At 64.8% G+C, this 19,057-nt stretch overlaps 7 protein-coding genes across 7 annotated transcripts in view; 6 read left to right on the top strand and 1 right to left on the bottom strand.

Moving 5' to 3' along the window:
* Positions 1-1,786, top strand: CHLRE_06g297600v5 (uncharacterized protein). The gene is made up of 5 exons (XM_043063534.1): positions 1-377; positions 443-620; positions 771-888; positions 1,097-1,147; positions 1,296-1,786. The coding sequence occupies exons 1-5, from the start codon at positions 307-309 to the stop codon at positions 1,400-1,402; spliced, it is 525 nt and encodes a 174-aa protein (XP_042924240.1). The 5' UTR covers positions 1-306; the 3' UTR covers positions 1,403-1,786.
* Positions 1,787-1,840: 54 nt separating this feature from the next.
* CHLRE_06g297550v5 (uncharacterized protein) lies at positions 1,841-4,786 on the top strand. The gene is made up of 5 exons (XM_043063533.1): positions 1,841-2,220; positions 2,341-2,553; positions 2,802-3,294; positions 3,650-3,821; positions 4,236-4,786. The coding sequence occupies exons 1-5, from the start codon at positions 1,948-1,950 to the stop codon at positions 4,330-4,332; spliced, it is 1,248 nt and encodes a 415-aa protein (XP_042924239.1). The 5' UTR covers positions 1,841-1,947; the 3' UTR covers positions 4,333-4,786.
* Positions 4,787-4,840: 54 nt separating this feature from the next.
* CHLRE_06g297516v5 (uncharacterized protein) lies at positions 4,841-8,066 on the top strand. Its single transcript, XM_043063532.1, has 2 exons — positions 4,841-6,748; positions 6,946-8,066. Exons 1-2 carry the CDS (start codon positions 5,354-5,356, stop codon positions 7,429-7,431), a joined length of 1,881 nt encoding a protein of 626 aa, XP_042924238.1. The 5' UTR covers positions 4,841-5,353; the 3' UTR covers positions 7,432-8,066.
* A 54-nt stretch (positions 8,067-8,120) lies between these two features.
* CHLRE_06g297500v5 (uncharacterized protein) lies at positions 8,121-10,116 on the top strand. Its single transcript, XM_001691259.3, has 2 exons — positions 8,121-8,542; positions 8,895-10,116. Exons 1-2 carry the CDS (start codon positions 8,212-8,214, stop codon positions 9,221-9,223), a joined length of 660 nt encoding a protein of 219 aa, XP_001691311.2. The 5' UTR covers positions 8,121-8,211; the 3' UTR covers positions 9,224-10,116.
* Positions 10,117-10,170: 54 nt separating this feature from the next.
* On the top strand, positions 10,171-15,176 carry CHLRE_06g297450v5 (uncharacterized protein). Its single transcript, XM_043063531.1, has 9 exons — positions 10,171-10,348; positions 10,416-10,454; positions 10,888-10,979; positions 11,303-11,421; positions 11,756-11,910; positions 12,313-12,369; positions 12,688-12,823; positions 13,018-13,130; positions 13,445-15,176. Exons 1-9 carry the CDS (start codon positions 10,289-10,291, stop codon positions 14,624-14,626), a joined length of 1,953 nt encoding a protein of 650 aa, XP_042924237.1. The 5' UTR covers positions 10,171-10,288; the 3' UTR covers positions 14,627-15,176.
* A 74-nt stretch (positions 15,177-15,250) lies between these two features.
* Positions 15,251-18,565, top strand: CHLRE_06g297400v5 (uncharacterized protein). The gene is made up of 9 exons (XM_043063530.1): positions 15,251-15,456; positions 15,594-15,629; positions 15,752-15,805; positions 16,077-16,134; positions 16,430-16,626; positions 16,830-16,934; positions 17,173-17,318; positions 17,681-17,816; positions 18,033-18,565. The coding sequence occupies exons 1-9, from the start codon at positions 15,307-15,309 to the stop codon at positions 18,237-18,239; spliced, it is 1,089 nt and encodes a 362-aa protein (XP_042924236.1). The 5' UTR covers positions 15,251-15,306; the 3' UTR covers positions 18,240-18,565.
* A 25-nt stretch (positions 18,566-18,590) lies between these two features.
* The window catches only part of CHLRE_06g297300v5 (uncharacterized protein), a 5,960-nt gene continuing 5,493 nt past the window's right edge, over positions 18,591-19,057 (bottom strand). Inside the window, exon 10 of the mRNA XM_043063529.1 lies at positions 18,591-19,047. Within this exon, the coding sequence (XP_042924235.1) occupies positions 18,646-19,047 (402 nt within the window). The 3' untranslated portion in view covers positions 18,591-18,645. The remainder of the gene's footprint in view (positions 19,048-19,057) is intronic.

Here is a 19,057-nt window from a genome sequence, read left to right as displayed (position 1 = left end):
GTTTTAGTGCGCGTGCATGTCTTGGGAAGAAGTTTGAGGCCTGTGCGGGATTGTGCAAGCGGTGACCAAGTGCAGCGTCGCAATCCTTGCAAACCAAAGCCAAACTCTAACCTATAATCTACCTGTGCAATAAGAGAGTCACGTAGCTTGTCGTCTTGGACTCAATCGCCAACTTGCGACAGAACTCCCGTGATGCAGCAGACTGGTTTCGGGTCGTGCCAGAACCCTAGACGGCATTCTAGTAGCTTCGGTATTAGTACAGCAGGACTCAAGGCTCGCCTGCCCTCGGCGCGCGTGCGGGCCGAGATGGCCTCGGCGCAGGCTGCACCCCAGCCCCCGACTCCGCTCTTCACCAAGTTCAGCAGCCCGGTCTACAGGCAAGTCGTCTGCCGAGCAAAGCCAAATACCCAACTTTAACACCCTCTCATCCTTGTGTGCGCAGCCTCGCAACAGACGGCGTGGGCCCCAGCGGGCGGGGCAGTATGAACCTGGTGACCTACTGCGCCCCGGTGGCCATCAAGCCCGAGCGCATGTTCGCTGTGGGGCTGTACCTGGGCACGCAGTCGCACGAGCACATGCGGGTGCATCGCCGGGGGGTGATGCAGGTGCTGCAGAACCAGGTGAGACCTTTGTGCTTGGCAGGCAGTCGCAGGAGTAATGGCTGAAGACGTGCCGTTGGACGTACGACCCCGACTGTCAGCTTGCGACGGTGCAGTGCATGGCGTGGGCAAGATCGTGAATGCCGCCACCTCAATCCGTGTACCCCGTAGCACGTGTCGCTTTTCACGCTGTTGGGCAAGACCTCATCTCGGGATGTGGACAAGCTGGTGGCGATACGGGAAAAGGGCTTTGCGCTGAAGGAGCGGTTCGGCATCCCCACACTCGAGGGTGAGTGCCCCCGGTATGGGCCGCTAGCGGGCTGGGCTACGCAGCTAAGCGGCCTTATGTGTAGTTGGCGCCGCTCTGCCGCAAGTGGGGTTGACTTACATACACCTCATTCGGTTAAGACGGGGATGGCACCATGCATTAGTCCGGTCAAGCAGGCCTTCCCACCCTGTCAGCACTCGTTCCTGCGCTGCCGCTGTGCTCGCTGCAGATGCCGCGTGTGTCATGGAGCTGCAGGTTACGTCGGACTTCATGCCGTGTGGTGCGTGCCGGGTGGGCTAACGCAGCTGGGTCGCCGCCTGAACTCCACTGCGTGGGGATTGGGGCGTCCGGGTTGCGGTTACGCCCGCATGACAGCATGATTGCTGCATCCGAGCACTCGCCTGACCACTCCCGCCCCTCACTCGCAGGCGACCACGACGTTGTGCTGTGCAAGGTGGTGGGCTACGAGAACCTGGTGGATGACCCCGCGGCGGTGCTGTACACGGACACGTTGCGCAAGGCCGGCCTCATGTAAGGCAAGGACGATGCGTTGGCAAGAAGTATTTGTGGGCGAATGCGGTATGAGTTTTTCGCAGGATGTTACAGTTTGGGTAAGAATATAAGGTTGGGTAAGATAATAACAATGAGGAGTGCAAGTTAGGGATTGGCAGAGACCGGCGCGGTGGAGTGGGGAAGCGGAGACGGAGACTGGCCTATTTGACGGTTGCTGGCTACCAAAGCTGGAAGCAAAGCGCGTGATCGCAGGCAACATATTATCGGCTGCAGAGGGGGGGATTCGTGCCGGATGTGCTTGGATATGCTGCGTGGCATGGGAAGAGGGGTGGGGTTGCTTGGGCGAGGAGCGTGCTAAGTGGGCACGGGGGTTCTTGCCGAGGAACTGTTCGATCCAGGTTTCGCAGCTCACCCGCATTTTGGCAATATAGTTAACGCTACTGTGACACTAACGTTGGCGAAAGAACCAGAACGAAACAAGCAAGGATGAGCACGGTCTTCGTCGCTTACAGTTAAAGCCGCAAGACAGATACTAACTGTGCTATATAGTACCACGTATAGGCTGCCATGGCTGAGGACTACTCACGCCGTGTGGCGCGCGTCGTGGCAGCCCAAATGGCGGAACTCACCGGTTTTGAGGCCGCACAGGAGTCTGCGGTGGAGATTCTAGCCGAACTGCTCATTAAATACATCCAGGAAGTGTGCACGGCTGCTCACTCCTACGCGGAGCTATCGCACCGCACGGACATGAACATCTGCGACCTGAACCTCGCGCTGGGCGACATGGGGACTTCCATGGATGACCTGCGGAAATACCTGGACAGCTGGATTGCCGAGCAGGTGCGCGGGCGCCCTGGGCCCAATCGCCCTGTGACCTCTTTGCGGGCTCCCCACCTTCGCCACAGCCTGCAGTCAACCGACCTCGGCAAGCCCCGCTTCCTGCCGCTACGACCCTTGCAGGGCCGGGGCACCTTTGACCAGGGTTTCGTGCACCCGCTGCCGCCCGAGTACCCCATCCGCGCGCCGGGCCGCACGCTGCCTAGCTGGGAGGAGCGGCGCGAGGAGGCACCCGCGCACATACCCTCCTGGCTGCCCGCCTTCCCCGACCGGCACACCTACGTCCGCACCCCCGCCTTCCCCGGGCACGAGGAGGACCCGGTCAAGCAGAGCGAGGTGCGTTGGGTCTGCGTGGTGGGGCTGTGGTGTTCTGGCGGTGTGACGGCCAGGCAATGAGGAGGGAATGAGCATGAGTCAGGACTCGGGCGTGGAAGTCGGGGCGGAGCGGGGCACAGGCCGGCAGGCGCCACAGGGACCCGGCGCTCAAAGCGGCAGACAGCTTTTCTGCGCACAGCCTGGCTATCATACAGCTGCCAGCCACTTCCGCTAATGCCTCTCCACAATGTCTCCATTGGTCGCCCCAGGTGATCCGCCAGACGCGGCGGCAGGCCGCCAAGACCACGCTTGCCTTCAAGCAGCAGCTGCTGGCGGTGCCGCCGCACCCAGCCAACGCCGCCATCGGCAGCAACCCCTTCCTCAGCGTGCCCACAGTGGAGCTGGTGGGACCCAGCACCACTGCCGCAGCCGGCAACAGCGGCGGAGCCGGGGGGCCAGCAGGAGCCGGGGCTGGAGCGGCAGGCGCAGGGGCGGCAGGGGCAGGAGCAGCAGCAGGCGACAAGGAGGAAGCGGGCGGGAGAGCGGGTGTGGCTGGTGACGGCGCGGGCGGGAGTGGTGCAGGAGCCGCGGGCGCGGGGCTGGCAAAGGAGGTGGTTTACCCCGCCTCCACCGCCTTTGAGCCGGTGGTGGGCCCAGTGCCTATGGATGAGGGCGGGCCGGGGGCGGGTGGCGGCGGCGAGGACCGGCGGCGGGAGATGGACACGACTGTCAAGTGGCAGCAGGTGCAGGACGCGCCGTCAGGTGAGCGGAGTTCCGGCCAGCAGGCGGCTTGTTTGGCGACTGCAGGGATTAGGAAGCAAGTGTTGTGCATGGCCGTGCGCTTCTTGAAGGTAGCTGGAGCGTCCCTCCCAACTGCTCCCTCCCCCGTATTCCCCAGCCACACGGCGCCCTCCCCATGCTCGCAAGCCCTGCCCTTACCACGTTACCCGCCTCGCCCTCCCGCCTCCCGCCCCGGCACCTACTCTTGGGGCACTCCCATGCCACACACGCAGCACCACACACCTGCAGCGTCTCCCGCTTCTCCCCTTACGCCTCCCCCCACTTCCTTACCTAATCATGAATGTAACCCCCTCTCGCGCCCCGTCCTCACACACAGGCTCCTCGGCCCTGGGCCTGCCCGCCGGCTACACATTGGACCTGGCCACACGTGTGCAGCGGCAGGGCCAGGCCTTTGCAGCGAAGCGGGTGGTGGAGGACGCCTATGCGGCCCGAGCCGCGGAGGAAAGCCACGGCCCGCGCTTCGGCACCGGGCGCTCGCGCGCCAGCAGGTAAGGGAGGGGCTTGAGGGACCCTGGTGTTGTGTTGGATGCTTTTGAGCCTTGTACTTTTGGGACGGTGTAGACCGTAGACTGTAGACCACCAACTTGCTCACGGTACCATCGAGTGGCAGCCAGGCTCGCGGCGCGTGTTAGGCCAACCCGCTAAGAGCGAAAAAAGCGCAAACCTCTAGCATACTCACCCGCGGGGTAACAGTTGGGGAGCAGGTGGGGAGTAAGGGAGCGGAGGTGGAGGAGAAGGCGGGGGAATGGGGTGATGGTTGTGGACTGGGGATGCGGCCTGGTGGTTGGGGAAGTGGGGTGAGACCGGCACACGGGTGTTGGGAGGGAGGGTGTGTCGCCCGCGCAGCTGTAATGCACCAGCGCCGGTCCGCTGACACCCCTGTTCTCACCAATGCCTTACAGGTACGACACTGGCGATGAGCGCAAGAAGGCGGAACACATCCTGGCGCAGGCAGCGGAGGTCAAGGGGCACGGCGGGGACCACATGTTTGTGGACTAAGGCGCCCTCTGGGCTTAGCGGCGTGGCCGTGACGTGGCGTGGCGGGGTGTCATTGAAGCCTGGTTGCAGCAAGGTTGCTGTTTGGAGGGTGTGGTATGACCGGTGGTCGAGGGCGGTTGAGGTGGAAGAGGGCGGCAGCTTCCGGTGGCTGAAGTGACATAGCGGTGTGGCGACGCGTTGGCAGGCCCACGTTACTCCGCCTGACGCTGTTAGGGAAGGGTGAGGACCGATGTCTAGACAGTCATGGATGATTCATGGTTCACAACTTGCTGATGTCCAGGGGCATGCCGTGTGATGCAAAACAACCAGGATGCGAGATGGGGGGCACGGATGGAGACCGTGTCAGACTGTCAAGTGTCAGGCACGGGTGTCAGGCACGGGTGTCAGGTCATTGGTACCATTTCTGTGACACAGTAACACAGAGTTTGTGTATTGCGCAAGGCGCTGAAAGAGCACCAGAGATCAGTCCATTAGAAGGTGCGACATTATGGCCGCGCGAGAAGGAGATGAAGGCACCTGCCATTTCAAGCGCCTTGCGCCTGACCTCATAAGACGTGTTGCCGGCTTCCTGCACATCAACGATGTGATCCAAAACCTGAAGCCGGTTTGCCGTGAGACGGCAGCCTGTCTCCGCGAGCATTACCGCAATTACCGGCTGGTCAGGAAGCCCTCGTCGGACGCGTGGGCGCTTGTTCTACTAGCGGAGCATCCCTGGCCCGGACGGGACTTCGTGGCGCACTGGGACACCGCGGAGAGGTGGCACGCGCTGAACGTCTCCGCCCGCACCTCGTTGCTGTGCCTGGCCGCCTCGTCGCTCCACGGTCCCAGCCTCGATGTCGCGCTTCGCCACTCGGCATGCGGTGGCCTGTCGAGCTCAGTGCTGGGGGCGGCCGTCGCGTCTGGCGACCTGCAGGCCTGTGAGCGGCTGCTCCACGAGGGCTGTGAGGTGGGCCTCGATGCCGAGCTCCGCGCCGCCCGCGGCGGCCACCTCCACGCCCTGCAGTGGCTGCAGCAGCGCGGGATGCTGAGCAAGCCAATCCACGAGAGAGACGTCAACTACATTTTCGGGGCCGCGCTGGCAGCGAGCGCGGGCGGCCACGCCCACGTGCTCGCGTGGCTGGAGGGGCAGGTTGGGGGGGACGGCCAGTGGGGCCGGCCGCCGCCCAGCCCGGACTGGCGGGCCGGCATGCTGGCGGTAGAGGCCGCCAAGGCGGGTCACATAGGCCTGCTGGACCTTCTGGCGCCGCGCGTTCAGCCGCGCAACCGGCGCGAGCGCTACGAGGGCCACAAGGTGCTGGTGGCCATCGCCTACGGCTGCCCGCTGGCGGTTCTGCAGCGCTACTACTGCCAAGGCAGTCACAGCGGCGGCGGCGGCGCCGAGGGCGGCGCAGGCGGCGGCGGTACTGGAGGCGAAGGTGGCAGCTGGACTGGCGAGGGCCCGCTGCGCGGCACGCGCGCTCGGGAGCTGCTGTCATCCGCACTGGCCAGCCCTCTGGCGGACTGGCGGCAGAAGGTGCAGTGGCTGCTGGCGCAATGCGAGGGCTGCCCCACAGCTGCGCTGACGGCGCTGACGGCGCCGCCGCCGCCCCAGTCGCGGCCGCCTATCACGCCCTTCGAGGTGTGTGGCAAGGCGCTGGTGACGGCGCCGGAGGATGCCAGTGACGGCGCCAACGGTGGCAAAGGCGACGGCTTTGCGGCACGCCTCGCCGCAGTGCGTGCGCTGGGGATGACGCTGGTATTCTCCAAGGGTCTCACGCCGGACACGTGGAGCGTCTGGTCTCGCAACCCAGTGCAGCTGGTCCTGCATATGCTGCCAGACACGCAGGATGCGCAGTTGCGAGAGCGGCTGCTGGCGACTGCCGCAGCTCAGCGCTGCTTGCCGGTGCTGCAGTGGTTCCAGGCGCACGAGGGGCCCGGGGTGTTCACGGAGGGCCACGCACGGAGTGCCCTGACAGGTCTCAGCTGGAGCCCTGTGCACCTGGTGCATGATGATGACAACCTACTGGCAGTGCTGCGCTTCTTTGAGGCCGTGGGCGTGCTGCCGCAGCCACCAGCAACAGCAGCGGCAGCCGAAGCGGAAGCGGAAGCGGCAGGAGATGCAGCTGCGGGCGCGGCGGCTGGGGGCAGCAGCCAGCATAGCGCGAAGGCCCTGGCTGCAGCCGACGTCGTTGCGGCTGAGGGCGCTGCGGCGGGCGCGGCGGGCGAGGCGGTTGACGCGGCGGCGGCGCTGAGACAGCAGTGGAGCGAGGCGCTGAGGGAGTCGGTGTTGTTTGGCACTGGGCTCCCCGTGCTGCGCTACCTGCGAGAGCGCTGCGGGGTGCACTTGGGAGTCCGCGGCTTGGCGGTTGCGGGCTGCAGCCTGGAGGCGCTGACGTGGGCCTTGGCAAATAGCCCGTGTGCCAGTGGCAATGCGGAGGTGAGCGGTGGGGGGCGCGTGCTGAGCCACGCGAAGCACCTTGGACCCCAGGGTCACAAGGGCGGGGCTGCTTTGTGTGCTTCGTCATGCTGTGTCATGGCGTGTGTCATGCTACTGCCTGTGGGGGGGGCCGAGGCGCCTGGCGGCACTGTCCAATCCGTTCACGTCGTGCGTCGCATTCCCACCTCCCCGTGCAGTTCTCTGTCCGCACCATCTGGGGGATGTGCGCTCTCAACCCGCCGGCGGCGGCGTGGCTGTGCGAGCACGGCTTCGCACAGCCGCCCACTGTAGAGCAGGCGCTTGAGCTGTTGCTAAAGCCCCCGCATGTGGGCGGCTCGTTCGCCCACCTCCAGACCTGGCTGCGGCTGGTGCAGCGGAGTGCTGAGAGGGCTACAGGAGCGACAGCGGCTTTTGTGGATGCACAGTTCATTGCGATGCTGGGGGCTCAAGAGCTGCTGGTGAAGTTGCTGGAGGCGACGAAATGGGATGTGCTGCAGCATCAGCGGGAGTGGCTGAGGCGGCTAGGGGAGGGCATGGCTGGTATTGCAAACGGGGAACAGGAGGAGCAGCAGGAGGAGGACCAGGCGGAGGAACAGGAGCAGGCGGAAGCGCAGGCGGAAGGAGAGGTGGAAGGACAGGCGGACGGGCAGGCGGAAAGACAGGCAGAAGGAGAGGTGGCGTAGGGTTGGGCTCTAATTAAGTCGGGGTAAGGGCATGGGTCGGGGTGGTGGCGACTGACTTGGCGGTGCGACAGGGTGGTGCGGCAGGGCAGGTGCGAGCGCGGCTCTGGTCGGGGGCGGTGCGTTTTCCAGTCGGGTTCAGGTTCAGGCTCAGGTTCAGGCTCAGGCTCAGGTTCTGTCGCGGGTGACGGGGTTGCTGAGGAGCCGGCTGGTGTCTAGGTAGCAGTCCGCGGTGGGGCTGGCAGGGCATGCGTAGCGGCATGACAAGTGGTGCGGCTATTGACAACTGTGCTCCGTCTGGCTGCGGTTGGCTCTGCTGTGGCATCGCAATCGCTAGGCACCTGGTTTGGCTATGTGCCTGTGGAAAGCGACCCCGGCTATGTCCGGGCGATGAGGTTGTTCGGCCGCAGACTGTGGAGGGGCTCACCCCCTTTTCCCGTGATCGGGGAACACTTGTCCAGTCGGGCAGGCGCCACTCGTGCGCCGGGCGGTGTGGGCGCTAAGGAGTGGACAGTTACTTGCGAAGCACTTCCCGAAACGCTTGTGGGTGAATGCAAACTGCCTTGGCGCCCACAAGTTGGGACCCATGGGACCCCAATCGGGGAGAGACAGCAAGGTTACCAATGTGGGAACATGGTTTCGAGTATTCAGCTTCATGTCCATAAACCCACAACAGCAACCCATCCCTCGTTGTTTGCCGCAGCTCCAAGTGCATTCTTGGTCGCTCTAGTGGCTACCTTGCTCCCTCGGCCGTCCCAGATATTTTGGCAGCCTCGCCACGGAATGCTCTCCCAGTCGGCGTTCGCGCCGGCAGTAACGCAGGCGAAGCTGGCAGCGGCTGCGCCGGCCGGACCCGACGACACTGACGGCGGCAGCCAGGCAGCAGCCCGCAGCTCCCGCGCAGGTGCCGCCACTGCTCCCCCTCACCCTCACCCACACCCACACCCCCAGCCCCACGATGACCTGATGACCACCATGCTGCACCCGCCGGGGCACCTGCCGCCGCACCGTCACCACCCGCACCCCCAGCGCCGCTCCCACACGGTGTGCCAGCCGCTGCTGCCGGGCGAGGCGCTGGCGGCCATCGCCAGCTATGGCGCCGAGGCTGAGGCGGGTGAGTGCCGCCGCGTGCGTGCCCGTGCGTGCATGGCTGCGGGCGCGTGTGTGCACGGGATGCCGTACATGTGCTGGATAGGCGCAGCCGTGCGCGTACACATGTGCGCCGCTGGGCCGGGCCGCCTGGGCCTGGAGCTTACGCAGCTTACCACCATGCGACTTTGGGCAAGACGGTACTGGCATTGCGCGCATTTTTCGTTTCCTTATAACGGTACTCGTAACCAGGTAATCAGAGGCTCGGAGGTATCATGGCGGCGAGACTGCTAAAACTCCGCTTCCTTGAACCCTTGCTGCCCCCTACCTGCTGTCCCCCACCGCCTGAAATGCTCGGTGCCTTTGCTTCCGCGCAGGCCTGGTCACCGCGCAAAGGGCCCACTCCGCCACCGGCACGGAGCTCGGCTTCCTGGACGCAGAGCCTGCAGAGCCGCACCCGCACTACCTCTCCACCAACGGGGCGGAGATGGCGGTGGCGGCGGCCGCCGCCGCGGCCGCTGCCGCTGCCATGGCGGCGGCCGCCAAGGCGGCCGCTGCGGCGCTGCTGCCGGCGGCGGTGGCGGCGCATCACCGGGGTCACTGGGACCGGGAGTGGGAGCGGCTGCAGCGGAGCCGCAGCTGTGAGCTGCTGCATCAGCTGGGCGGCATGGAGGAGGACGCGGATGCGGCGGCGTGGTGGACGTGAGGTTGCTTGCTGGTACTGGCAGGCGGGCCGATGGCGTGATGGGCGTGAGTTTGTGAGGGCACAGGAAAGAGAGTGATGGGCCTAGGGCCGCGCGGCTTGTGCTAAGGAGTAAGAACTTCAATAGAGGTTGGAGCAGGTGGGAGTTTGAAGCAGGTTGCGGTGACTGCCACCGATTGTGCAAGCTACTTGCAACGTGTTGCTTGGGCTGGGTTGCTTGGGCGGGATACGTCCCATGGCGGGTAAGCAGGGGCCTGGAAATTGCAGCGACGCAAGAGTTGGCGCATGCAGTTAAGGCATTTGCTAGGAGCTATCTACGCCTCTATGGACTGGCTCGGTGGCGGTGGGGGTAGTCGTTCTTGTGAAGAATAGAGTGACGGGAGCAGTCGAAATTTGGATGCCCTGCAGTCTACTTTGAGTGAGCTCCAATCAACAAGGCGATCGCATGGACGGTATGTCGTAGCGTGGTGAGCGGGCTGAGACACCTGAGCCAGTGCCCGGGTTGGTATCGCGGACAGGCCGTACTACTGGGATGCGTGCGGGCTGTGTGCCGGCGTGTGAAGTGGCGGGATGAGGCCCAGCCGCTCGTCTTGTGCCATCCAATACGTCCAAACTCATACTTGCGCATACTGTGTACTTGAACTGCGTCAGCAGGTCCCTCTTTCTTGTAACCCGCGTAATTGCATCTCATCTGCCGGCGTGTCCATGCCGGGGTGTCCATGTGCCGGGGTGCCCAAAGGCCAAAGATAGCAGCACAGCGGCACATCACGCCATATGTTGCATAGCCAGGCGCATGCATGCTGGGTGTAGTATGCGTGCGGGTTGCGAGACTTGCAACATTGCGTGCCAGCGTGTCGCGGGATGAGGCCCGGCCGCTCGTCTTCTGCCTGAGACTGCCACGGCAGGTCCACTGTTGTGGCTCATACTTGCGCATACTACGTAATAGAAGCACTCAGGCAAAGGGTACATCTAGACACACCTTTTCTGCACGTTTAACTTGCATGCAACAGTCGCACGCGTCAGCCCAAGCCGCTAAGCAATGTCAAGTCCTTAAAACAGCGTAGCAACATGTGGTATCTGCTTGGTGGGGCGTCGAAGCCTCGTCCACGGACGGAGACCGCACCTGCGGTAAGGATGCGCTCCGGTGAACCCCGTGCTTGTGTTAAGCTGCCTAACTCACTTGGCGAAATTGCAGGTGCTGCGTATTACAAACTTGCTGGGGTACCTGTTCCTGGTGAGCATTGCGAACGCGGCGTTCCCCGGTTCCAGCGCGCGTTCGTTTGAGCAGCTGCGTGCTATCGCGGTGCCGTGCTCGTGGACCTCAAACACGAGCGTAGTAAGCTTGAGGTCCGACGGAGCGCGAGAGGGGTCGTAAAAGCTTCATGTGTGCGTGTGGCGTCATCGCGACAGCTAGGACAGCCCGAAGCCCTACTTGGAGTGCCAGTCGAAATCAGCTTGCCAAGTGCACCCTAATGTTGCGCCTACACAACACGGGGGCGGGGCGTCGTGTGGGTTGGAGGTATTATGGCCCCGGTCCGACAGGGGTGACGCCAACATTCCCACTCCGGCACGCAACGTGCTTGCGCCCAACATCTCCGCTCCGCGCCCACCTGCTCTATCTAATACCCGTTGTCCATTGATCTGATGCTACGTGCTCGTCCTCACAGATCCTGGTCAACGTGCTCAGCTCCACGGGCGCGTTTGGCGACACCAATGCGGTCGTGTCCGGCCGTTACTCCACCCCGCTGACGCCGGCCGGGTGAGCAGCCGAGCCGCGCGCTCGATTGGCCCAGCTCAGGAGTCCGCCCAGGGGAGCTGCGTTGAAGCAATAGTGGGCACACATATGTCTCCTGCTGGCCTGCCTTCTCGCTCCAACAGCCCTTGCCGCTCGTGCAACTGCACCTGCTCACACCCACACTGCACACCCGCACACACACAGCCCGCGGCGCCCACCAGACCACACGTGCCTAGCCCACAGCCTAGCTGTGCCACCCCCCATCTTGCTGCTTTACCCTAGCTTTACCAACGCTTGTGCCGTGCCCCTACCCGTACCTGTGCCCGTACGGTAACTTTCCCCCGCAGGTGGGCGTTCTCCATCTGGGGCGTCATCTTCGCGCTGCAGGGCATGGGGGTGCTACACCAGGTGCTCAACAGCGGCTACCGCGAGGGCGGCTGGAAGACCAATGTGGTGCTGAGAGTGGGTGAGTGCGGGGTGGGTGGGTGGGTGGGCTGCGCGCTCGGTGGGGACACAGGTCTGGGAGTGGGAGGCACAGGTTTGGGAGGGAGGTAGGGGCGGCAGCGGCAGCGAAGGGAAGCGGGGTGCTGGCTGGAGGGGAAGGGCCTAGGGCGGTGTGTTGTGTTGTTTGTCAGTTTTGGGGGGGGGCGGTGCCAGCGGGCGGTCAGGGCGCATGCACGCCCAATTAAGGGCGCTGCTCCATCCATGCTGCCATATGCGCTGTACGGCGCTCCCCAACCCACCTGCCGCTCCGCTCCGCGCCGCGCCGCGCCGCCCTCTTCCCCTTGGCTGCGGTGCAGGCTACGGCTGGCAGGCCGGGTGGCTGTTTCAGGACCTGTGGCAGATCGTGTTCGTGCAGCAGAGCCTGGTGGGCATGTACTTTGCGTTCGCCTGCCTGGTGGGGGCGCTGGCCAGCTTCGTGGTCACCATGGGCCGGCTGAACGGCACCGCCGAGGTGCGCGGGGGGCGGGGGGCGGGGGGATGGGGGATGGGGGCGGAAGATGGGGGCTGGCGGGGGGGGGGCGGGGGGCTGGGGGCGGAAGATGGGGAAGGTGTGGTGTTGGGGGCGGCAGCTTTGGGAGGGGGCGGCAGATGGGGCTGGCCGCTGGGGGCAGGCCGCTACGGAAGACGGAATGGACATTAGGGATGGAGGGCGGAGGGGGTAAGTTCAGTGGTGGGGTGGCGGCACTGCATAAGTTGTGCAATCGTCGCGCGCACGCTCTGGGATGCAGCTTTGAATACATCGAGTGAAGCAGGCGTGAGGATTGCAGCCGTGGTGCGACGTTGTTTGCACGTGCGGCTCGCTGGCTGCGCGTGATGCCTGCACTCCTCCCTCCTCCCTCCCTCGCCTGTTCAGGACCTTCGCATGCGCGGCTATCCGGGCACACCGGCCCTGGCCTACATCTTCTACAAGGTGCGCAGGGGCGGCTGCGGCTGGGCGGGGCGCAGGCCGGCACCTTGTGCGCTTATGCGGTGCCTGTGTCGGCGGCTCGCGTGGCCAGGCAGCCCTGCATGCGTTGAGACACTGTCTGCTCCGCGCTGTCTTTTTGGCAAGCGACATTGCCTATCCCGCTTCATCGCCCTCCCCGTAACGCTTCATGTTCCGCAAGATGGTCTACCGTCTACCACTCCCTTAAGTAATCATGAATGTAATCCCCCCTTAAACTTATACACATGTTACGGCTATCCTTACCTTACATGGTCGGCGACCCCCGCCCCGCTCTTGCTGCAGCTGCCCACCTCCATCAACGCTGCCTGGCTGTCCGTGGCCACCTGCCTGGGGCTGCTCATCATCCCAGCGGCACACGGCGTCAGCCCGGACCGGCTGGTGGCGCCGGCGGCGCTGCTGGCGGTGGCAATCACCATCGGTGCGTGGCGGCGGCCGGCGGCCGGCGGGGCACACGCCGCGGCAGGGGCCGCTAGGCGTTCCGGGGGGCATACGTGCCATAGGCCTGTGATGAATCGGTGATACGAAAGGGAGGCGTGCACTGGGAGTCGGGGAGTCAAGTTGGTGTGGGTACGGCAAACGTTTGGCCCGCGCCCTTTCGTCGTGGTGCTGCAGGCGGCGTGTGGCGCATGGTGACGCACCGGGACGCGGCGTACGGGCTGACGCTGGTGTGGGCGCTGTCGGCGGTGGCGGCGGACCAGAGCGGCCGTGTGCCGCGCGCTGTCAAGGTATGTGTGTATGGGGGGGGGAGGCAGGGGCGTGGGGGGGGGGGCGCAAGCGGCTTTTGGGGCGGGGGTACCCGTCCATGGAATACGGGAAGGGCGGGCAGGGGCTCTCGCTGGACTCATTCCGCACGACGGTAACCTTTCCGTCATCCTGTGGCGATCTCATAGGCACCCAGCCCCCCATCCATGCAAGCACCCACCCGGCATCGCGCACCCAAGCACCCTCCCAACCACCCAACCACCCATCCCATCGCTCGCACGGCCCTCATGCCCCCTCACCCGCCCCCGCCTCCCGCCCCCCGCCCCCCCCCTGTCAGGTCCTGGCCATCGTCTGCCTGGCGGTGCTGGCGCTGTTCGTGGTGTATGCGCTGGTGAGGACGCGGCGCGAGGCCAGCCAGCTGGACAGCATGGGCAGCTTGAGCAGCCTGGCGGCGGCGCGGGAGGACGACAGCAGCAGCGGAGGAGGACAGCAAGGCGGCCTAGGTGGAGGCGGTGGCCTAGGGGGAGGAGCAGGCGGGTTTAAGGGCGGGGCCCTGGCGGGACTGGGCATTGGCAAGGGCGTCGGCGGTGGTGGCGGTGGCGGCGGTGGGCTCGGCGGGGGTGAGGGTCATGGGTTTTACAGCGACTCCAGCCACCTGCTCAGTCACGCCTACCATGTTGGAGAGGAGGGGCATGCTGAGGACGGCTACGGCGGTAGCAACGGCAACGGCAGTAGCAGCGGGCGCCGCGCGGCGCCGGTCGGGTACGGCGCCAAGCCCCTGTACGGCAGCGTGGCAGGCGGCGGCGCGGTCGCGGTCGCGGGCGCGGGCGCGCACACGTCGCGCATGCCGCTCTCCGACTCACCTGCTGACGCGCTCGCAGGCGGCGGGAGGTACGCGCGGCGGGGCAGCCAAGACGAGGGCGGGAGCGGCGGCGAGGCGGGCGCCGGCGGAGAAGCCGGGAGTTTCACCTTCGCCGCGGTTGGAGGAGCGGGAGGAGGAGCAGGAGGAGGGTTCCGGCCGTCGCCGTCGCCGCTTGGCCTAGCGGCGGGAAACAGCAGAGAGCAGTTCCAGGCGCCGGCTGCAGGCGGGATACTGCGGGTCCATGGCGGCGGTGCCCAAGCCGGCTTTGGAGGCGCTGGCAGCGGCGGCGGCTACGGTGTTGCTGGCAGCGGGATAGGAGCAGAAGTGGCGCTGGGGGCCGCTGCGCAGGTGTGGGCCCCGGCGGCGGCGCCGCTGGTAGCAGGGCAGCCGCAGCCGGCGGCGCTCAGGCAGGCGGTGGGAAGTAGCGAGTCAGCGGCGACGGCGGGCGACGGGCCAGCGCACGGCTTGGGATCTGTGGGTAGCTCGGGGCAGCTGGTGACGGTCGGCTCGCTGGCGTCAGGTGTGGGCCCGGTGCAGGCGTTGTTGATGCCAGCCGGGGCAGGCACGCGCGCCTTAGCTTCGCCGCCACGAGCGCGGTCGCCTGGTGTGCGGCGGGTGCGCTTCTCGGATGAGTTGGGCGAGGGGTCGGCGCACTAGCGATGCACGCGATTTGGCACGCGATCGTCACGCCTATAAACTTTTTTATCGGGTTGCGGGCGTCTGTACATTTTCTGACACTCGGCTTGGACTTGCACAAGCTCCATGGTATAATTACTCATTTTGCTGACTTTCTTGCCAAGTTCTGGGAGCAAATCTTTGCCTTTTGCCGGTACAAACCGCTCCGAAGCTTGGTAGCTGCGTAAGCTCGGTTGGCACGCGATTGTCACGCTCTGTGGGCCTGCACAACTTTTTTTATCGGGTTGCGGGCCTGGTTGCGGGCGTCTGACTTTTCCTGATACTCGGCTTGGAATTGCACAAGCTCCATGATACAAACACTCAATTTGCTGACTTTCTGTTTCTTGCCAAGTTCTGGGAGCAATTCCTCGCATTTTGCCGGTACAAACCGCCCATCTGAAGCTTGGTAGCTGCGTAAGCCTAGCATGAGTCGTGGACAAGCTGTCCTCTTAGCAATTCGACTACTTGCCAAACTGAAATCTTGCTGCCGAACGCAAGCAACATTGCGGATTACATTCTCTCGACAGGCAAGCCTGTCGCCCAACCTTCTTCCCCGTCACACGTAGTCGATTGTTTACGCTCAGTTACATTCTACAAGACTCTAATTAATTTTGCTTGTACAAAGACGCGTGTGTGACCACCCAGCGGAGCTCCCCTGCAAGATGAAGGCCGTCGTCCTGACGGGCTTCGGCCACGCCGACCAGGTGCTCAGATATGAGACACAGCATCCGAAACCACAGCGCAAAGCTGGAGAGGTATTAGTGGAGGTGCATGTGGCCTCCGTCAACGGCGGGGACTCCCGTGTGCGGATGGTGCGTGGGCCCCTGGCGTGGGCCGCGGGAGGAGTGCTGCACGGGCGTTCCACTTTGCTCGGGGCTGGCCGCTGCTGACGGTATTGCGCCATCTCCGCGTCCAGGCACTAACATGGCGCACTCCTCCCCACGTGCAGGGCTGGCTGCCCAAGGGCATGGTGAAGATCCCACAGGTGTGTCTGGTCGTGTCCGGCCCAAGTCGGGGCCCTTCCTTGCCCGTCACGCGTTTAACTGTATAAGTGCAATGCTTACTACTTGCTACGATTTGTTGAAGCGACGTGTCTCTCGTGTGCAGATCCTTGGGTGCGACGTTGCCGGAGTGGTGCTGGAGGCGGACGCGAACAGCAAGGTGAGCTTGAAGGGGCCGCTTCTCTACATTCATACTGCAGACGGACTGCACACCCGTCACCACACCCGCCTCGATGTTCTTTATGCATGTGCTAAGTACGGCATGCCCCATTTGGGTGGTGAGGACGGTGCTTTGAGCATGCGGGTACTGACATACTTCTACCTTCTTACGATGTTCACGTGCTTGGGAACTACGATGCGGTATAGAAATGTGACACTGTGTCAAGTCCCGCGCCCTCATGCATGGCGTGTGCCTGCCTGCCTGCCTGCAGTTCAAGCCAGGGGACCGGGTGGTGGCCGACACCGGCCAGGCGGTGTCCGACCCCTGGGGTGAGCGCCGCACCGCCCAGCCGCCGTCGCGCGCCGCAGTGCGCCCCCTCCCCCGCCCCCCTCCAACATAATCCGCCACTGCCTGTGCTCCGCTAGTTTTGCTCGGTTTGGTTTGCTTGGGCTGGTATTTACCAATCCCTCCCCACGGTGTCTACAGCAATTTACATCGGCACAAAAATCTGCACACCTGCACACCCGCCCGGCCCCACGGCACACGTGCGGCGCAGCCCCCCGGGACGCCCACTCCCCAACCCACACGCCCTCACACGCCCCCAACACTCACCTGCACTTCCAGGCACGCATGCCGAGTTCGTGAGCTGCCCCGAGTCCCGCTTCGCCGCGTTGCCTGCCTCCGTGTCCTTCGAGGCGGGCGCGGCGCTGCCGGTGGCCGGCCTCACTGCCTGGCAGGCGCTCAAGGGCTCCATGCCGCTGGCCGGCAAGAGGGTGCTGGTGCTGGGCGGCGCGGGTGGCGTGGGCCACTTGGCGGTGCAGGTGGGGGCGCTGGTTGGGCGGTAAGAGGCACCGTGCGGGCTGATCGTGTACCATGCGCTGAGCGTGACTCAATTCCTGGCCCCGGCGTGCCTCGATGCGTGCGGTCGCCGGGTCCGTGCTGGTCCGAACTTGGCGATGCACGTTGCATGGGGTGGGCTACTGATGCCGCCACTGCTGTTGCTGTCGCCGGCTCGCCGCTGCAGATCGCCAAGAGCCAGGGCGCCTACGTTGCCGCCACCTGCAGCAGCCGCAATGTGGAGTTCGTGACCAAGCAGCTAGGGGCGGACCTGGCCATCGACTACACCAAGGTGGGGCTGCTGGGATTAGGAGGTGGAGTGCGGCCAGTGATGGTGGTGGTGGTGGTGGTGGTGGTGGTGGTGGTGGTGGTGGTGGTGGCGGTAATAATGGTGGTAGTGGTGCAACCCCGAACCACTCCCCCCTTCCCTGCCCATTCCTTCCCACGCGGCATCATGCGTGCCGCTTGTCGCTGTGTCGTACCTTATCGCATCCTCTGTGTCGCACCGCATGTACGACGACGCATCGCAGGGCCAGAAGCTTGAGGAAGCTGCGGGCGGGGCGGGCAGCTACGATCTCGTGGTGGACCTGGTGGGGGACGAGCCGAGCGCCTGGGGCGTGCTGCGGCGGCGCGGCGGGCGCATGGCGGCGGTGTCGTTCGACGGCATACTGCAGGGGTGAGCAGGGCTGAAGATGAGCAGGGCTAAGGGCGCATGGGTTGGTGATTAAAGGGCACAAGGAAAATAGGCGCAAAGATTGTGTATGGGATGGTGTGTGTGTATGTGTATGTGTGAGGGAGGCGGCGTCGGGCAGCGCGGGCAGTGCAGCTGGTGTGGCGCGGTCGGCTGCTGCCAAGGACGAGCCGGAGCACTCTTGGGCGAGCCGCCGGCAAACAGGCAGTGCACCTTGGGGTCACCTTTGATAGCGGTAGTGTGGGGCGGGCTGCTCGGCCTAAGATGCTGGCTTGCTGCAAACAACAGCAGCAGTCAACACCCTGACTGCGGACTGCCACGCCACCCAATGCCCGCCGCCCCCGCAGCAAGACCGGCGGCGCGCTGCTGCTTGGCATCCTGGTGCGTGCGCTGCGCTGCAAGCTGGCGGCGGCGCTGGGGCTGTGCCCCCGCTACGACATCATCACGCAGCAGCAGCACGGCCCAGGCATGGGGCTGGAAGAGGTGCGGGCGGTGACCGTGTGGGTGCGGGTGACCGTGTGACCGTCCGCAGTGTGGGTGCGCGCGGGTGCGTGCCCGTTCGGCTGCGTCGTGGAGCGGGTGCAGCGACTGCATACAATTGAGTCAATGGGGCAAATGTTGTTGCATTTGCAGAAGTCCGATGCTCCCACACTGATCCTTTCCCCCGCCGCCTGACTTTTTTCATGTGAACACTTGCAGGTGGTGGGCCTGGTGGCGAGCGGGCAGGTTGTGCCGCACATTGAGCGGGTGGTGTCGCTGGCGCAGGTGGCGGAGGCGCACAAGCACGTGGAGACCGGGCGCGCGCGAGGCAGGGTGGTCGTGAGGGTGGCGGAGGCAGATGATGCGGCGCCGGCGCGGGCCGCGTCGGCGGCGGCTGCGGCGGTTGCGCCGGCGGTTGCTGGGTAGGCGGCTGCGCTCGCTACGGTTCCGGCAGAGGCAGCAGCCGATTCGGTCGCTGCGTAGTGTATACAAGGTTGCACTGGTACAGTTGAGGATGCTGTTGTAGCCCTGGGGGTGTGTGTGAGTGATGGTAAGTTTTCGTCTGATGAAGGGAATAATGTGATGGAAGTGAGAGATGCAAGCTTTGCATGTGCATTGTATGAACATGGCATGTAGGATTTGCTTCATTTGCTTGATACGGTAAGCAAGAGCTCCTGGGACAGTATTCGCAGCACCATTGTGCACATTGTTGCAAAATATTCACTGCAGACAAATTGTAAGGTTTGACACAATGCTGCAAGCCATGACCAGGTCAACAGGCCTCAACCCTTACACATCTGTCTACGCACGCAGCTCCACACACCCCAGTCTCTCAAACGCCTGTCACGGCACCGCCCGCACCGCGCCGTCGGGCCGCCGCCTTGGCGGCAATGCGCGCGGCCGCCACACTGGCCGCCGCCTTGCCGCCACCGCCCACCGACACGCTGCGCCCATGCGGCGCCGACCGCGGCACAGGCTGCCGTGGGCCCCCAGTGCCGCCCGCCCCGGCGTGGCTGCGGGCCCGGGGGTCCGGTACCGGCGACTGTCCTCGGCTGCTGCCGCTGTTCCCGCCCTCCCCCTCCCCCTCCTCCTCCTCTTCCTCATCTTCGGACGTGACCTCCTCTTCCTCTTCCTCCTCCTCTTCCTCCTCCTCCTCCTCCTCCTCCTCCTCCTCCTCCTCCTCCTCCTCCTCCTCCTCCTCCTCACTGCCTGGTGCGCTCTCCTCGCCCTCGCCCTGCACACGC

Source organism: Chlamydomonas reinhardtii, chromosome 6, assembly GCF_000002595.2.
Source record: "Chlamydomonas reinhardtii strain CC-503 cw92 mt+ chromosome 6, whole genome shotgun sequence".
NCBI classification, from domain to species: domain Eukaryota; kingdom Viridiplantae; phylum Chlorophyta; class Chlorophyceae; order Chlamydomonadales; family Chlamydomonadaceae; genus Chlamydomonas; species Chlamydomonas reinhardtii.
Note: the sequence above shows the minus strand (reverse complement) of the source record. Positions and strands in the feature narration are given on the sequence as shown.

Coding starts and splice junctions, on each gene's coding strand:
- CHLRE_06g297516v5 (XM_043063532.1), top strand. CDS start 5,354: ATGCTGAGCAAGCCAATCCACGAGAGAGACGTCAACTACATTTTCGGG. Junction 6,749..6,945: donor GTGCCAGTGGCAATGCGGAG/GTGAGCGGTGGG, acceptor CTCCCCGTGCAG/TTCTCTGTCCGCACCATCTG.
- CHLRE_06g297600v5 (XM_043063534.1), top strand. CDS start 307: ATGGCCTCGGCGCAGGCTGCACCCCAGCCCCCGACTCCGCTCTTCACC. Junction 378..442: donor TTCAGCAGCCCGGTCTACAG/GCAAGTCGTCTG, acceptor TTGTGTGCGCAG/CCTCGCAACAGACGGCGTGG. Junction 1,148..1,295: donor GTCGGACTTCATGCCGTGTG/GTGCGTGCCGGG, acceptor CCTCACTCGCAG/GCGACCACGACGTTGTGCTG.
- CHLRE_06g297550v5 (XM_043063533.1), top strand. CDS start 1,948: ATGGCTGAGGACTACTCACGCCGTGTGGCGCGCGTCGTGGCAGCCCAA. Junction 2,221..2,340: donor ACAGCTGGATTGCCGAGCAG/GTGCGCGGGCGC, acceptor CGACCCTTGCAG/GGCCGGGGCACCTTTGACCA. Junction 3,822..4,235: donor GGGCGCTCGCGCGCCAGCAG/GTAAGGGAGGGG, acceptor AATGCCTTACAG/GTACGACACTGGCGATGAGC.
- CHLRE_06g297400v5 (XM_043063530.1), top strand. CDS start 15,307: ATGAAGGCCGTCGTCCTGACGGGCTTCGGCCACGCCGACCAGGTGCTC. Junction 15,630..15,751: donor GCATGGTGAAGATCCCACAG/GTGTGTCTGGTC, acceptor TCTCGTGTGCAG/ATCCTTGGGTGCGACGTTGC. Junction 16,935..17,172: donor TGGCCATCGACTACACCAAG/GTGGGGCTGCTG, acceptor GACGCATCGCAG/GGCCAGAAGCTTGAGGAAGC.
- CHLRE_06g297500v5 (XM_001691259.3), top strand. CDS start 8,212: ATGCTCTCCCAGTCGGCGTTCGCGCCGGCAGTAACGCAGGCGAAGCTG. Junction 8,543..8,894: donor TGGCGCCGAGGCTGAGGCGG/GTGAGTGCCGCC, acceptor GCTTCCGCGCAG/GCCTGGTCACCGCGCAAAGG.
- CHLRE_06g297450v5 (XM_043063531.1), top strand. CDS start 10,289: ATGTGGTATCTGCTTGGTGGGGCGTCGAAGCCTCGTCCACGGACGGAG. Junction 11,911..12,312: donor GGCTGAACGGCACCGCCGAG/GTGCGCGGGGGG, acceptor TCGCCTGTTCAG/GACCTTCGCATGCGCGGCTA. Junction 12,824..13,017: donor GGCGGTGGCAATCACCATCG/GTGCGTGGCGGC, acceptor GTGGTGCTGCAG/GCGGCGTGTGGCGCATGGTG.